At 43.0% G+C, this 17,000-nt stretch overlaps 1 protein-coding gene across 1 annotated transcript; it reads left to right on the top strand.

The window, feature by feature from the left end:
• Window positions 1–1,243: 1,243 nt before the first annotated feature.
• ABRAXAS2 (abraxas 2, BRISC complex subunit) lies at window positions 1,244–16,552 on the top strand. The gene is made up of 9 exons (XM_014879626.2): window positions 1,244–1,365; window positions 2,610–2,700; window positions 5,599–5,635; window positions 7,534–7,600; window positions 8,009–8,199; window positions 8,702–8,821; window positions 9,289–9,373; window positions 10,924–11,038; window positions 14,304–16,552. Exons 1-9 carry the CDS (start codon window positions 1,294–1,296, stop codon window positions 14,771–14,773), a joined length of 1,248 nt encoding a protein of 415 aa, XP_014735112.1. The 5' UTR covers window positions 1,244–1,293; the 3' UTR covers window positions 14,774–16,552.
• The last annotated feature ends 448 nt before the right edge of the window (window positions 16,553–17,000 follow it).

The raw sequence follows: 17,000 nt of genomic DNA on the forward strand, positions 1-17,000 counted from the left end.
GAGACCTGCCGTGTATTGTGATCTTTTCTAATCCCCGCGGTTTTAATCGCCGGGAGGGATGCACGGCTCGTTCCGAGATCTGCCGTGTTTTGCGATCTTTTCTAATCCCCGCGGTTCTGATCGCTGCTGTCACCTAAAATCCCGTCCTGAGAGTGTCCAAGGCCGGGTTGGATGGGGCGTGGAGCGACCCGGTCTGTGCAAGGTGTCGCTGCCCGTGGCAGGGGTTGTAAGTCCTTAAGGTCCCTTCCAATTAAAACTGTTGTGTGGCTCGATGAAAATCAGTGCACTATTTAAAAGAACTGCAATATTAAAAGAGTATTTATTCTTTTCTATATTTATTCGTTGCAAATGTCACAGATGCTGTTACAAGGTTTATTGCAAGGTGTTTTAATAATGAGAGTGATAAACAGCACTGCTGCACATTTGCCTCCTGTACATCTCCGTGTATGTGAACCACGGCATTCCTGCCCAATATCCCATCCAGCCCTGCCCTCTGGTAGGGGGAGCCATTCCCTGTGTCCTGTCCCCTGGAGCCCCTTTAGGCTCTGGCAGGGGCTCTGAGCTCTCCCTGGAGCCTTGTCCAGGTGAGCACCCCCAGCTCTCCGAGCCTGTCCCAGAGCACAGGGGCCCCATCTCCCTCAGCACCTTTGTGGCCTCCTCTGGACAAGCTCCAGCACATCAATGTTCTTCACGATGAGACAGACATTGAGGCGCTGGAGCTCCTCAAGGAAGGAAGGGAACGGAGTTGGGAAGGGCCTGGAGCCCAGGAGGGGCTGAGGGAGCTGGAAAGGGGCTCAGCCTGGAGAAAAGGAGGCTCAGAGGGGACCATGTGGTTCTGCACAACACCTTGACAGGAGGGGACAGCCAGGGGGTCAGGCTCTGCTCCAGGGAACAGGGACAGAAGGAGAGGAAACGGCCTCAAGCTGGGCATGGGGACGTCAGGTTGGTTATCAGAAGGAATTTCTTCATAGAAGAGATGTTAAAGCTTGGAAAGGGATGCCCAGGGAGGTGGGGAGTCCCCATCCCTGGAGGTGCCCAATGAAACCCGGGACGTGCTCTGGGCTGGGTGACAAGGTGATGATCGGTCACAGCTTGGACCCGATGGGCTCGGTCCAATGTCTCGGTCCAATGTCTCGGTCCAATGTCTCGCTCCCACACTTTCCCACCCTTCCCATGCGGGTACCCCGCTGTCCCCCGGGACTACACTCCCCATGACGCCCCGCGGCACCGCCGGAAGTGGGTGTGCGTCCGGCGCGCGTGCGCCCTGGCGGCGGCGGCGGCGGTGTGTCCGTCATGGCGGCGTCCATCTCCGGCTACACCTTCAGCTCCGTGTGCTATTGCAGCGCCAACAGCAGCGCCGACCACGTACGTGCCCCCTGCCGCCGCCCCGGGCCCGCGGGGTTCCCTCGCGCTGCACCCCGGCCGGCGGCGGCGCTGCACAGCTTCCAGGTTGCGCCGCCGCCGGTGGGGCCCGGCCGCGGGTCACAGCGGGCGGGGGCGGCCCCAGACGGACACAGCGGGGCGGGATGTGGGGAGTCTGAGCGGGATGAGAGGCGTCCGGGCGGCTCTCCGCGGGATGTGGGGTGTCCGGCATGTGGGGTGCCCCGGATGCTCCGCGGGGTCTCTGGGATATGGGGTGCCCGGTTTGTTCCTTCCCGGGTAGGATGTGGCGTGTCCCGGCTGCTCCCTGGCATGTGGGGTGCCCAGAGTGCTTCTCCCGGAATGTGGGGTCCCCAGCATGCTCCTCCCGACATGTGAGGCGTCTGGGCGGAATGTGGAGTGTCTGGGCGGGGTGTGGGATCAGCGGGATGCTGCCGCCGGGATGTGGGGTAGCAGGGGTGCTCCCCGTGGGATGTCCGGGCTGTTCCTCGGGATGTGGGGTGCCCGGGGTGCTCCCCGCGGGGTGGGGCTCCCGCAGGACACGGACTGTGGGAGGAAAACGCTCCTGTAAAAGCTCCATGAGCGCCTTTCCAGCACCTGCGACTCACCATGGGCGCAGTGCAGAGCGGGAGTGTTCCCGAATCCCTCGGTTTTGTTGGCACGTTTTTAGCTTGAGCTTGCTCTTTTCCTCTGCACCTTGTGCCAAAACCTCCTGATTCCAGCTCAGTCCCCTTCTTCATTTTGGGTAGGGATGGAGAATAAATTAATTAACCTTAAAGTTGCATTACTTTTAAATTGCCTTCTGGGTTTTGCAGTCCCCGGTGTTGTTCAGGGCCCAGCCCAGTCTCCACACTAAAATTTGTGTAAGTCCCTGCAGGTTTAAACTCCTCTTCCCTTGGCTTTGTTGGAGCAGAGCAGCATCATGCTCAGGCCTCCTTTTTCCCCTGGGGCTGGGGCAGAGCCCTCCCTTTTGTGATGTGTTTACCTTGAGTAGGTTGTGTGTAGAATGTTCCTTTTGGACAACCCATCCCTGTAGTGTTGTAAAAGGATGCTGGCAAAGCAGAAAATCGCCTTTTATAAAACCTCAGGGCAGTTTATACCCACTGCAGCTCAGATGTGTCTTTCAAAATTCATCTTTGTTTCAGTTTGAAGCTAAGAAAGTTGCAGTAAATGACTGCATATAGTGGAATTTTTTTCCTATTTTTAATCTTTTTCTTTTAAAATTGCAGGAAGGATTTCTGCTGGGAGAGGTGAGACAAGAAGAGACATTCAGCATTAGTGATTCACAGATCAGCAACACTGAATTTCTACAAGTGATAGGTAAATGATGTAACTTTGAGTTGTTCTGAAATACGTGCTGCTCAGGTTTCACGTTTTCAGGAAGTTTCATTAAGAATTGTTCTCCTGTGAGACCATCACAAGGAGTGTCAGACTTTCAGGATCACGTTTGCCACAGTGTCTGTGTGTTTGTGGTTGAGATCTGAGGAAAGGAAACAAATCTTTGCAAGTTACAGGGGTTTTATGCACCTCCTTTTATGGAGGAAAGATTGTTTATTGAAGTTATTTGTCTGCATTCCACGATGGAGAAATTACTGCGGGGAATTTCCTGCTTGTTACGGCTAAATACAGCATGTGCTCAAAATCAATTCATTGCTTGATTTACCGATTCTGAAAGGGGCAGATTTTCAGTAGCAGGTTTGGATGGATGGTTGGGAGTTGGTGACATAATAAACTGTCACAGCAGGACAGGACAAGGAATATTTGTCAGACAATTCGTTGATAAGCACAAGTTCTGTACAGCTGATGTGTTGTGAAAACTGAACAAAGATCAAAGATCTTGCTGTTAAGTGTTGGTTGAAGGAGATTTTTTTAGACATGAGTGAGAAGCTGTTGCATGTTTGGTTTATAGCAAATAGGAAAGCCCTGAAAGAAACTGCCTTTTTGTTTCTGGGTATATAACCAGCTGTTAAAATGTATTTAAACCCCCTTAAATGCCTGACTTTGTGAATGTGATTCCCAGATAACAAAGCAGGGTGTGCATAAAGCTCAGTGAAAACACAAACAGCTCTGGATTGACTCTCAGATGTTATTCTGACACAAGGCAGGTGATCTATGAACATGTGCAGTGGTACCACATTACATCCCAAGAGATTTCCCACCTTGCAGTGGTGATGGTTTTGTGCTCTGGACTCCAGAAGGCTGAGTAGTTTCCTGTTCTGGTTATTCCTAAGAGAACACGGGTGGTAAATTGACTTTGAAGTGTCAGTTATGAGCTAAATTACAGAAGATAAAGGCACATCATTTTTTGTGTTTGCATATAATCACTACCAGAGTGTTGTTGATGTCTCTGTGTGTTCAGACAAAACTGACAGAGCCAGTCATTTTTAGGTTTTTAAATTAGACCTTGCTCTTCAGTGGTCACTGATCTCGGTTATTGTTGGCAGTGATGTCACCACCTGCAGCCTTGGCCTGGTTTCCTAAACCAAGTGTTTGTGGTGTTAAAAATTGCTCCCTTCTTAATTACCCCTTTGCCACATTATTGGTTACAGTGACTTAATGAAAATGAGAATTACCCACTCCTGAAGACCTTCTGAATATTTTTTAATTTACCATTTCTACTTCAGTATTTATTCATCAAAATTAACTCTTGGACTCCCAGTTCAGCTCATGAGGGTGACAGTTTTGTGGCACTGTTGTCACAGATGACTTTTAACTTTCTTTTGTGTCTCCTTAGTGGTGGTGTTTAAATATATAAGTGTGTGTATGTAGTATGTATACATATATATATATATGTATATAAGTCAATGTGTAAACCTTAAATTTAAAATGTTGGTTGCTTCATGGGGTCTGAGCAGGAGGCTTCTTGCTTCCTGTTTCTCAAAACACAAGGTCTGTGTAGCAACATCTTCACCTAAGAAACAAGAATGTTGTTGCAGTCAAGGTATTTGCTGGAAGGAATTGTTCCAAGCTGGAATAATTGTACTTACAGGCTTTGTTAGCAGATTGTTTCCACAGATGCCTGCATGGTAGTGGGAAAATATTAGCGTTGGTACAATTTTATATCAAATAAAGGGAGTCAGTAACTCTAACAGCAGCATCCTAGGAGTTCTTGCCAGTGAGAATGTGCAGTTTCCCAGGCAGTGTGCCTGGAATGGATGCTCAGGGCCTTGTTTTGATAGACACCAAACGTGCTGAGATGTGGATGTGTGCTGACTGCTGTTGTTGGGAGCTGTGATCCATCCTCTGGTGCCTCTGCTGAGATGGCAGCCCCGAGCAGCAGGTGGTGAATCACTGCAGGGAGGCAGAGCCTCAACAAAGTTACTGCTGAACTCCACTGGGAGCTCCTCTGCTGGAGGAGCTGGAAATATTTGTGCTGTGTCATCACAGAATCCCAGGATGGTTTGGGTTGGAAGGGACCTTAAACCCCACCTTTTTCCTGTCCCTGCCATGGGCTGGGACACCTTCCACTAAACCAGGTTGGTCCAAGCCCCTGAAAAAATAAGTCAGGCTTGGTGTTGGAAAGACAATGTAAGATTGGATTTTTACTTGTCTCACTCTCCTCTGAGATTGCTGACATGTTACAACCTTTACTGATTAAATAAGCATCTTAGCATTTATCACAACCTTTTAAATAAACACTGCCCTGACTTTTTAATATTTCATATAACAGAATTATAAAGTGCAGCTAAATGTTTAGAAATTGCTTTTAACCCTTTTTCTCATTAGAGATTCTGTTTGCCTTGCCTCTTTAAACACTGCAATGTTTAAACACTATGATATTTCAGTGGTTCCCTTCCCTATCCCTTTTCTGTTCCTTGCTGCTGTAGTAAACAATGTGTATGGGTGCAAGTAAGCTGGTGTGGAAATATGTAGAAAAAAAACAAACATCAGAAATGAGGAGTTTGTAACTATCAAATAGTATCAAAAGTGTGTATTTGAGGCTCAGATAAATCTGTGTATCTGAGCAATTGTATGCCTTGATTATTAAAATATTGTTCTATGTAAAAGTGCAAATTATGAAGTGAAGGCAGTTTTCTGGGTATGGTGCTGTGTCATCGAGTGTTGAGACATTAGGGGCAGTGTGTGGTCTGACACAAATGTTTCTTGCTCAGTAGTTCTGATGTGGGAAGTTCATGCAAGATCTGCCACTGTAATTTCTCTTTTTGTCTCGAGCAGTTGGACATATGTCAAATTTTTTTTGTTTGTTTGTTGTTGCAGAAATCCATAACCATGAGCCTTGTTCAAAACTCTTTAGGTAAGCTTCTTTTGTTGTCTTGCTATGGTGGCTGCAGAATACAAAAGTAGGGAGCTCCCTGCAATATATTAGCATTTCAAATGTCCCTACCAGTGTTTGCTCATCTGATGGTTTTACAGAAACACATGGAAATGGCACCAACCATGACAATCAAAGTAGGAGTTTACAGTTTTAGTGTGAGCTTGGGAGGGGTTTATTTCTCTCTTTGGATTTCCATCTTGTGTAGTTGGTGGAGGTAGGGCAGCAGTCAGGTCAGCTCAGCTCATATCACTCTGATGATGAGGATGAATGTCAAAATCAATTGAAATTATTGTAGTCTTAGGCTGGCTCTGCCTGGGCCTGTGGGTCACAGCATTCCCTGTGTGTCCTAACCCAGGTAACTTGCTGGGTTAACAAGCTGGTTTGTGCTTAGTGCTACCAACCTGCACCAACTAATTATTGCAAAATTTCCAGCTTTCTAGTTATTTTTGCCTTCTGATCTCCTGAACTCCAGAATTTAAATTAAATATGGGGCTAATATATTCTATTTTACAGCTTCCTTCTATTTACATGTAGATTTTCTCTCTCGTCCTCACTTGTTGCACAGTGGTGGCTTCTGAAGCGCTGTCTAGAATTCCTTCTGAGAAGGAATTCCCAATTAATCTCCTCTTGTCTTGAGAGATTTCCAGCCAATTAAGAAGACACAGTAGCTTAGACATTATGATTGGCACTGGTTGCATTAAAGAGAAAAGCTGCAGTCAGTCACTTGCTGGCTGATAATTACAGAGAGGCTACTCTTAACCCAGTGATGTAAATGCTGCAGACTCCACACATGGAGATAATATCCAGTGTCTGGTCAGCTCCTCCTGGATCCCAGGGATGCTTTGTGCAGCACATATCCACACTGGTCACGTTCCCTGCTTCCCCCAGGCAAGGAATTGGTTGTTAGTGCCAGAGCTGATGGAGGAAGGGGAGCAGGCAGGATCTCACTGCTTAGGAAAGCTGATGAATTCATTTACTGCACAGCACCAGAAACTCTCACAGCTTGTACACTTTTTATCAGGACCAGAGCATGCTGTTGGTTATTCCTATAAAGCACAGACAGAGAAAGAATTCAATATCCACTGCTTATAAATAAATATTGCAAACAGGAATTGAAAAAATTGTGCAGATATAAGTGTCTCAAATTTGTCATTAGTTTTAGTCTGAGTTTTCCCAACAACTTACACCTTGAAGCAAATGGTATTTCTACCTTTATTTACCAGCCAAGCACTGAGCTCAGGATTTGGTGGTTTTTTTACCCCACTTCCCCAAAAGTTGACGTCATAGACCCCTAAACCAGAGCATTTTCCTGCACTGCTTTAGGTGTTAGTGTAAGCTCCTGAAAGAGACCAAGGAGGAAGCTATTTTCAAATGTTTTTCCTTTTATCATGCACTCTGATATACTTGAATTTCTAAAACTGCCTGCATAGGTAGATTTATAAATTCCCAAATCTGTCATTTCCACAGAATAACAACATGCCAGGGTTTGGGTTCAGCTGTGGAAGCAGAACCATATGGAAAGACTGTGATACTTTGAATTATTGCTGACTCTTTTAGCTTCAAGGATCCAGCCATGTGAGTGCAGTGGCAGGAATGGAGCTCAAGAAATTGATTTGGAGTTGCATCTAAAATAGTCCTGCTCTCATTTCTTATGGGCTGGTAGGCTTCTGATTATCAAAGCAGGGTTTTACAGAATGCAGGTCAAAATAAAATTGCACAGTGCATTTCTGTTGGTAAAAGTAAGGCTCTGGAAATAGCTTTGTATTGTCTAGAATGCCATCTACTCGTAGAGCACTCAAAGTATAAATTATTTACTTTATGTATAATATGTGTGTATAAACTGTGTACCTACCTTTCTCTCTTCCTTTTTGTTCAAGCTTTTATGACTATGCAGGCAAAGTTAATGAGGAGAGTTTGGACAGGATTCTCAAAGACCGAAGAAAAGTAAGTTTTCTATCTTTTCCTCCTGTTGTAGGCATTAGAAAGAGTGGGTTTGGAAAACAAATGGAAAAAAAAAGGTAGTTAACTAGAATAAATATTTCCTTTCACAAATCTGATGGGTTGTTTTGATCCAGGGCTTATTCTGTACAGAAGTTGTTGGATTTGTGGTGCTTAGATTAAACTGGGGGCAATGTCTAATTTCCCTGAAGAAATGCAAAGGATTTAAGTGTAAGGCTCCAAAAGTGTAGGGCTGTACTGACCATCTCAAATCTCGAGGAATTCAGTTCCTTTTGTTGTCCTAAAGCTTTTGGGTAATAATGATACCACAATTTCAGCCCCTTTATTCTCAGAAGGTAAACCTGTGTCTCTCAGGTAACACTGTGGGTTTTTCCTGCTATACTTTGATTTCAGAACGTTATTGGATGGTACAGATTTAGGAGAAACACTCAGCAGCAGATGTCATACAGAGAGCACATCATTCATAAACAGCTGACACACATCCTGGGAGTGCCTGATCTCGTCTTCCTTCTCTTCAGCTTCATTTCCACTGCAAATAACTCAACACATGCTTTAGAATATGTGCTTTTTAGACCAAACCGAAGGTAAGCAAGCCCTGCCAATGAACCTGTCCTCATTCTTTGTTCTGCTTTTTACTGCTATTCTTTAAACTACTCAGGAGTTTCTACAAATGCACTTAAAGAAAGCTTTGTGTTTGTCTAATGATGACAGTTGTTTTGGGGGTTTTTTTGTGCAAATAATCTATAAGTTAAAATTAGGGTGAGCAAAAATACTTTTCAATCTCTAAATCATCAAAGAAAAAAGATCTATTTTGAGACATCAGATGTTCTTCATCTCAGATGTTTCTTCTAATGGATCTGAATGTACCTCTGGTAGTTTGCACATCAGAAAGGTTCTTGGAGGTGTAGAGGTAGCTCTGTATCCTGCATTTATTTTGAGCACAACTTGTAATATTCAGCTACTTTTATAACAAACCTTTAAAATTAGATGAGTTCTGATCATCAGAGGGATGGGATAATATCAAGGCTTTTGTAAAGAACCTTTTTCAAATGAATTTTAAGAAATCTTTCTGAACTTTCTCTGCAGGTATAATCAGAGGGTGTCACTTACTATTCCTAATCTAGGCAACACTAGTCAACAGGAATACAAAGTTTCTTCAGTGCCAAATACTTCTCAGAATTATGCCAAAGTTATTAAGGAACACGGGTAAGGACTTTTCCTTTTTAAATAAAGTAGTCCTCAAGCTCTACACTCTGTACCTCACAGAGAATAATATGAATGTGCATGTTGAGCAGCAAAGAACCACTTTTGAATTCTTGATGTTTTTCTTAAGTATTTTCAATTTAATGTCATAAATTCAAAGTAGCTTTTCACGCTGTTAACAATGAAATTTTACAAACTTAAAGATTTTGGCGCAAGTTTTACCTCATTTAAATAAGACTTTATTGTTCCAGAAGGAATTTTGATATTGAATATGCTGCTGTCCAAATTTTTGTTTATGACAATATGGTACATTTATAACAATATACGATTGCTACAATAGCATGTTTGGCAATAAGATACATTTTAAAAATACAGTGATAGACTGCTTAATAGGAATTCAAAGACAACATGAGCTAGAAACCTGTATTGTTTTTTCTCACTAATGATTTCTGCTTTATTTTCGTTTTTAGTACTGATTTTTTTGACAAAGATGGCGTGATGAAGGATATCAGGGCTATCTATCAGGTTTATAATGCACTTCAGGAAAAAGTACAGGTAACATCCTTTACTCCATATTGGTCTGTATATATGTGGCATCTTTTATTCGTCCTTTGGTTAAAGCAGGAGTGGAGGAGATGGAGATTTGTAGAGTTCATAAACAGTCATCAACTGTAGGAAAATAAGATTGACTTTAAAATTAAATGTTTCAGTTTCTATTTAATGTGAGCATTTGCAGTGGCTTCTGTGAAAGTGGTTGCTACAAATAGCACCAATTTTTTCTCTTTTGCAAGTAAATGATTTAATACTTAGTGATTTATGGGAGGTGTTAGTCATTTTTAAGGGTTAGCAGTGAAGAGAAGCCCTGCTGAAGGCTGTAGGGATTTGCAGAGGTTTTAAAATGACTCCTGGCTCTGGGTATGGAGCATGAGCAGAGCACCATCTGTTAGTTAAAACTTGTGAACATTTTGTGTGGAGCATGAGTGAATCCTGCTCTAAATGTGCCAAAGCATCTGAAAATGCCTCGAGTGTCAGCTCTGCTCATTGTGAGCTTGTCAGTTCACAGCTTGTCCTGTGTGAAGAGCAGTGGAGCTGTGCTGCCCCGGGAGCTCACACATCTGCTAATTGTGCTGGAGTCACAGCTTGGTGCCAGGCTTTCCCTTTCCATCTGCCCCGGGGGGATTGGTGTCTGTGCTCCAGCTCAGCTCTGCTGGCTGGCTCCTGGAGCAGGGAACAAGGAGTCATCCCTGCTACCACCCCCTGCACCTGCCTGCACACGGGGAGCTGCTCTTTCTCACTGGCAAGTTGCACCTTCCAGCCTCCTTTGGAAGGTGGGTAAGGCACACACTTGCAAAGCAGCTTCAGGGAATAGCACAATTCCTCTTCAGAGATGTATCCATTAGCTAATGGTTGTGTTCTGTACTGCTGTTCTTGCCAGGAGCACAATATCCTCTGTGCTCCTGCTGTTGTTTCAGTTGCTGTCTGGAGAAATGGAAATGGGCTTCTTTAGCCTGGAGAAAAGGAGGCTGAGGGAGACATTGTTGCTGTCTTCTCCCAGATAACAAGCCACTGGAGGAGAGGAAACCACCTCAAGTTACACTAGAGGAGGTTTAGATTGGAGATGAGGAACAATTTCTTCCATAGAGCTGTCAGGCATTGTAACAGGCTGTTCAGGACAGTGGTGGAATCACCATCCCTGGAAGTGATCATCACCAATATTTAATTTCATAGGATCACAGAATGCTTTGGGTGAGAAGGGACCTTAAAACTTACCTCATTCCATCCTCTGCCATGGCAGGGACACCTTCCACTGTCCCAGGCTGCTCCAAGCCCTCTCCAACCTGAACACTTCCAGGGATGGGACACTTACCAACTTTGGATCTTATTACAAATCTTCTGTCATGATGAATTATTTGGAAACACTTTTCCTATAATGCAGCAACAACCAGTAAAGAAAACAATCTTGAGGTTGAGTATTTCTGCTACAGTTCAATCCTGCTTTTAGTTTTGTGCTTCAGTGGCTTCTTATCTGGTAGTTGTTAATGTTGTCCTGAAACTATTTCCTGTATTTTTGCCCAATCTTAGCATATCTTACATTTTTCTCCCAGGCAGTTTGTATAGATGTAGAAAAAAGTGAACGTGTTGTTGAATCTTTTCAAGCTGATGTAAACAAGTTAAAAAGGCAAATCGCCCAGAAGAAGAATGAAAAAGAAGAAGAAATAAGTAAGTTGCCTTTTGTTTTATTTTTTTTTCAGAAGCAGATGCTGGGAGGAGAAAAGGTTTTGTGGAGTTTAAATAATTATTGTATTGCTGATAACTCATGGGAAAAAAACCATCTCATTGGGAAGGGCAATATGATGGATTTATGTTGAATGACACCTGGGCTGTGAAAGTGTGTGTTGCAGGTATTTCTGCTGGAATCATCCAGTGTTAGCAAACTTAAAATATAGGAGGACAACACTGTAAAGAAGAATGAGCAATTCAATTCTGGAAATAACACAGGAAGAGATCAGTTCTAGGAAAAGAAAAGTGTGGGGAAAAAACAGCTGAAAACTGGAGAGATTCTTTTTGAAGGAAAGAAACAGGGTACTGGGCTCACAAGCCAGGAGCTATCCATGTCTTTATAAAGTCTTTATTCCCACTCCCACTTTGCTGACTTAGTGGTAAAGATGTTTAGCACTGAAATACCATTTTTCAGTGTTGAAGCAAATCTTTGTAGGTGTTGTTCATCTTATTTTGCTGCTCCATAATCTCCTGAGTCAGTGAGCCTTGCTGTGTGAGCAGATTTGGCTGATTGCCACACTGTCCCTCCTTCCTAAAAACTGAGTGTGGCCTCAGGAGACTTTGGTTAGCAGGAGACAGGTTTTGTGAAGCACTTGGTTCTTTCCAAAGAGGCACTGCTGATCTAATTGAATTTGTGAGTGCAGGGGAAGACTGAAGGTAAAGGGTAGGGGCAGAGAATAGGCAAATGGGAAGTAAGATAAAAACCTAAATAATTCATAAGCAAATTAAACATTTCAGCAAACACTGCCTGTTTTTACCCATGTTTTGAAATGATAAGCAAATAGTGAAATTTTGTCATTTTAGCTGTGAAGTGTTTTTTATTTCTGTATCCTGTTACCTAAAGCAGTGTGTGACAAAAAGATGGTTTAGATGGGTGAACACCTTAAACTCTGCAATGCTGTGACTGGTACTTTAATTTTCTCCAGGCAGCAAGGCACTGTTACCACATGAACATTTTAGTGCACAGTTTGATCTGTCAGCCCAAGTTCTTCTTTCTCTGAACCTCAAAGATAAGGTAACAGAGGCAGCATTAGCCCAGGACCATTTAAAAGGTGGAAGTAAATGAGTCACTGCTGTTTCCTGCTTGGCTGGAGATGAAGTAGGCAGGGAACTGCTACTATGGGGAAGCAGAGGTGGGTATTTAGTGTGACTAGAGCTGATCCCAGCACAGATGGGAAAAGCTGGGGGAGGAGGAGGAAGAGCAGTCAGTGCTCAACTCTGGTACTACCACGGAGATGCAAATGCTGGACTGAGAATTCATGCCAGAGCAGGGAATCATGTGAGAGGGCTGAAACAGGAAAACATGCAGCTTGGAGCTCTGCAGTATTTTTAGATGTGAGTAGTTAATTACTGAATCTGGCCTTCTGTTCCCTCACTTGCTCAGTGCTGGGAGAATTTCCTCAGTTTTAGTGAGAAAAAGGGAGAGTTTGATTCCAATTCCTGAGGGATTGTTGTGTGAGAGCTTGGTGTTCTTATAAACTTTGGGTTAACAGGTTATGGCTGAAACACTCCATTATAAAAGGCAGTTGAGACTTTAGCTGCCAGATCACTGAAATAGTTCTGAGATAGCAGGATGTTCCAGGCTGTGGTGAGAGCTGTGCACTTCCCAAATGCCAGGAAATCTCCCACTGCAGCTCTCCTGTTGTGGCCCAGAAATGGAGTGCTGTTATGTAGCCACTTGAGGGAATGTGCTCTTTTGATTCCTAAGAGACATCTCAGTGACTTGGTTAAAGGAACTCTCACCCTCCATTTGGGGTTTCTCCAGAAATAAGGTGTTAATAGTAAGTAGAGCTGATCCCATTGTGTCCATCACCTGACACATTCCAGTGTCAATTCTGGCAGGTTTGTTGGTTAATAACCCCTTAGGAACCAGTCAAAAACTTCATTCTCTCCCAGTGCTTAACAAAACTTCCTGCCAGGAAGTCTTTCCTTGTATCTAGTGTACAGTGCTCAAATGTACCTTTCTGCAGCAGCCTCTTAGGCACATTTAAGAATAAAATGGTTTCTTCAGTCTTCCCTGCTAATCCCAGTTTTTCCAGCCTTTCCTCTTAGGTCACGATTATTAGATCTCTGACAAGTCCTTGTGTTTTGCAGCATTTCTCCAGTTTTCCCTATTTTTTAAGCTGTAGTGTTCATAGTTACATATATTCTGGTTGTATTTTTAACAACTGTAGTGAAATGATACATACCTGTATCTCCACAGCTCAGCACACCTCATGCATATTGATATTTATAGTTTACATAAATCAAGTTTCTTCTCTGCAAGTGTTCCTCATTTTGCAGCTTTTGCAGTTCATTATTCCTGTGCACGTCTTCCTCAAATTATTTTCCAAATCAGCTCATTTAAGATGACTTTCACATTCCTGTTCTGATACCCTGCTACACTCCCAGCTGTAATCCCATCATTTAGATTTTTAATGTGAGTGCAATTTTTAAAATAATAATTTGAGGGAAGAAGACACAGTGTTTTCTTTGCAAGTGTTATGAGATTGTCCCCTAGCACGAGGGGCATTGAAAGAGAAAGTACAAAGTGACATTTTTAAGATACAATATCAAATATCAATTATCATGGATGAAAAGTGAGTTGAGTTTTACTGAATAAGACACAGGTGGAGAGGAACAGACAGGTTGAACCCTAACACAGGTGCTTTTTGATGTGAGGAGGAGATGAAAAATACAGAGAAAAGATGAGGTGGAAACTGCAACAGGCTGTGGAAACATCCTGTAGCTGTGTTTTTTGGGAGCTTAAACTGGAGGAAATGATCTGTACAGGATGACTGTGCACATGAAAGGATAGCATGTTTGCACTTGCATAGTTTATTTGCTTTCTGACTCATTTTGGGTTTGAAATGGGATCACTGGGATAACTGAGCTATGCTGATTCTGATGAGGTTCATGGCTGCACTGCTAAATTTAGGGAAGTTTGTAGAGCTCAAAGAGTGGGATGCAGTGTTATCAAGATCTGATGTGATGGTCAGGGGTAGTGTATTGATGACTCTATAAGCCTAAAATCAGAGGTGTGAAAGATGAGTAGAGCAGAGTGAGAGGACATGATCCAGCGCTGGAGTTGGTAAGCAGTCCCAGGGATGAGTATTTGATAACAAACAGAAAGAAAGAAGAGAGGACAGGTGAGGTGGTCACAGCTCAGGTACGTGGAGCACGTTGCCAAGAAAGCATTAAGTACCCCCTGTTCTTTGCTTTGTAGGAATGCAGCAGGCAATTTTAAGCAGGCAAATGCCAACAGATAACGTGGAACCCATGTTTGTTCCCCGAATGTCCTACACTGGGTTTGCTGTGGAAGGCTGCACACTTGAAGACTCCGACGTCTCCGATCCTCCCCCGCCGTACTCGGATTTCAGCACGACCACTCAAGACAGTTCTGGCAGCCCCGGGCTCCTGGAGACCACCAGCATCTTCATGCCTCGGCCTCAGGCAGTTGGATCTTCCAGTTATGTTTCCACGACTGCAGGATTGAAATATTCTGGCAATGGAGCATCCATGCCATCTTCCCAAAGAGCGCTCGCTGACAATGTTGACGAATCAGAAGACAGTGATTATGAGAATTTGCTTGAACCCACAGAGTCCTCTGACAGTGAATACTCACAGACAAGGGAGTCACGACCTTCAGCACATCCCGATGGTGATTCCAGGAACACTCAAACTTCTCCGATTTGATAAGGGGAAAACAAAACAAAACAAAAAAAAAATCCACGTGACACTGTTTTTTCATAATTGTTACCAAGAGATTTTGGGGATTTAACCCGGAGGAAATGAACTACACAGGATTACTGTGCACACGAAATGTAGAAGACTTGCACTAGATGGTTTATTCACCTTGTGATACATTTTGCAAGTTTTATAATGGAATCATTAGGATAATCAAGTTGTACTAATACTGATGAGGTTCATGGATGTACTGGTAAATTTAGGCAAAATGAAATTTATAGAGATCTTGTAGCTTTTGTTGCCATATTTTGTTTAAGACAATAAATTGGGATGTAGTAACTAAGCACAGTTAGTCTACAGATAATGTTCTCAAATCAAAACTTACCTCTTGCACTATCATGCCTTGAATTTTAATTTTTGAAAGGGAATAATAAATATATCAGCCGCCTTCAGAATAGCTTTCTATGGTAAGCCAAATTGGCCTTTACAAGCAAAGAAATCCTGATAATTCTGAGAAGCCTAGTTGGAAAAGATGTGGTCAACCTCGTTCTGTGGGCCTGCCCTCATCAGAGGAGGGGTTTGGGTCAACATTTTTTACAAACAGAATGTGTCTCACTTCAATTGATGGTTGCCTTTTTCTCTGTAAAGGGTATTGGGGGGGGGGTGGGATGCCTGGTAAATCATCCAGATGAATGTCATAAATAGAATTATTCTGGTTTCACTGGGTTTACAATGACTTTACGCCACACTAGCCTCATTTATTGTCTCATGTGTTCTTTTAGCATAAATATGAAGTGCACATACAGGAGTAAATGACCGACAGAAGTAGTAAATTCCATCATGATTGGACTTTGGAGTCTGCAAATTACAAACATCAGAGACTGCTACTTGCATTTTATTTGCATCTGAGTATTGGATTTACGCTTCTAGATGAGTTATTTTATGTGATAAATAGGGGATAGGGTAGGAGAAGATTGTTTGGAGAGTCCCCTGGGTTTATTACCTCTTTTCCTCTGGGTGAAACATGTAAATGATTATTTTAATTTGAATTACAGCTCTTGTCAGAAAACTGCCGTTTGGGATAAATGAAGTGTGGTATATTTAGAGAATTTCATGTTTGGATGCACTTACTTTTATTTAAATACTGCTTGTATGCTAACGTTGCCCAAAATATGTGAAATTGTGCCACTAAGAAGTTTGTATTATTGGACTTTATCCCTGATGTGTAAATGAGAAAATACACATTTTAAGATGAGGTTATCTGCAGCATTTATCACTTTGAGGTATCAATAGCCACTTCTTCTGTTTACACCCAGAACAGCAAAGCAGTTGCTTAAAAATTTTAAATATCTCAAATTTACACACTGAAATTTTAGTCTTCTGGATCATATCCATAGGCAAAAGTCTGTTCATTACCCTCTCCTTACCTGTACTAAATTAAGCAAAATAACTTTGGGAAAAAACCGAGATGTTAAAACTGCCACTCTTCTACTGAGTGTTTCCACCTTTAAACATCTAGTGCTCTGGTTTTAACTATTTTACATTGTTCTCATTAGCCTTAACTGGATGGGTTTTTATTTTGGAGTGTTGCAATCCCTGGAACAGAGACCTTGCTGTGGAATCAGCACCTGTGAGCACCTGTGGCTCAGGTGGGAACGTGTCGATGCTGGAATCAGAATTGACAGATTGGCAGCCACCGTCTTCATTTTTATTCTGCACAGAAACCTGCAAAATGTACATCTCTGACAAAGCAGTTCAATGTGACAATAAAATCTTATTTAATCCTAACATAGATTTTAATGCTTGTCAGGTTCCACGTTGGTGGAGGAGCTCACTGGGAAGCAGAAGTGCAGCTCAGAAATGGTTTGTTCAGGCTGCTCTGCTTGGGGGACTGAGGGGATGTGGCAGAGGGAGTATTCCATGCCTGACACATGTGCTTGTGTTTATACAAGATCCTTGAATTCTGGGGTTATTTAACAAAAAATGTTAAAAGTTCTGCTTGGTTTTCCATGTACCATGAAGGTGGGAGAGATGTGTGTGACATTGTGCCCTCTAGTCAGTGCCTACCTGCAGGTATTTTCATTACTGTAACTGCTGACTCATGAGAACACAGGGTGTGGCTTCATTAATTTTTTTTCTTTTAGACCTTGGTAATATTCTGGCAAAAATACACCTGCTTAGACTTCGCAGTTTTTCATGACAGTCCTGTTAAAAATAACAGTGGCGGGTTGTGATC

Source organism: Sturnus vulgaris, chromosome 8 (assembly GCF_052056855.1).
Source record: "Sturnus vulgaris isolate bStuVul1 chromosome 8, bStuVul1.hap1, whole genome shotgun sequence".
NCBI classification, from domain to species: domain Eukaryota; kingdom Metazoa; phylum Chordata; class Aves; order Passeriformes; family Sturnidae; genus Sturnus; species Sturnus vulgaris.

Excerpts from the sequence above, each read along its gene's own strand:
- ABRAXAS2 (XM_014879626.2), top strand. The coding sequence starts at position 1,294 with ATGGCGGCGTCCATCTCCGGCTACACCTTCAGCTCCGTGTGCTATTGC. Across the intron at positions 2,701-5,598 it reads TGAATTTCTACAAGTGATAG|AAATCCATAACCATGAGCCT; the intron begins GTAAATGATGTA and ends TTGTTGTTGCAG. Across the intron at positions 7,601-8,008 it reads TTCTCAAAGACCGAAGAAAA|AACGTTATTGGATGGTACAG; the intron begins GTAAGTTTTCTA and ends CTTTGATTTCAG.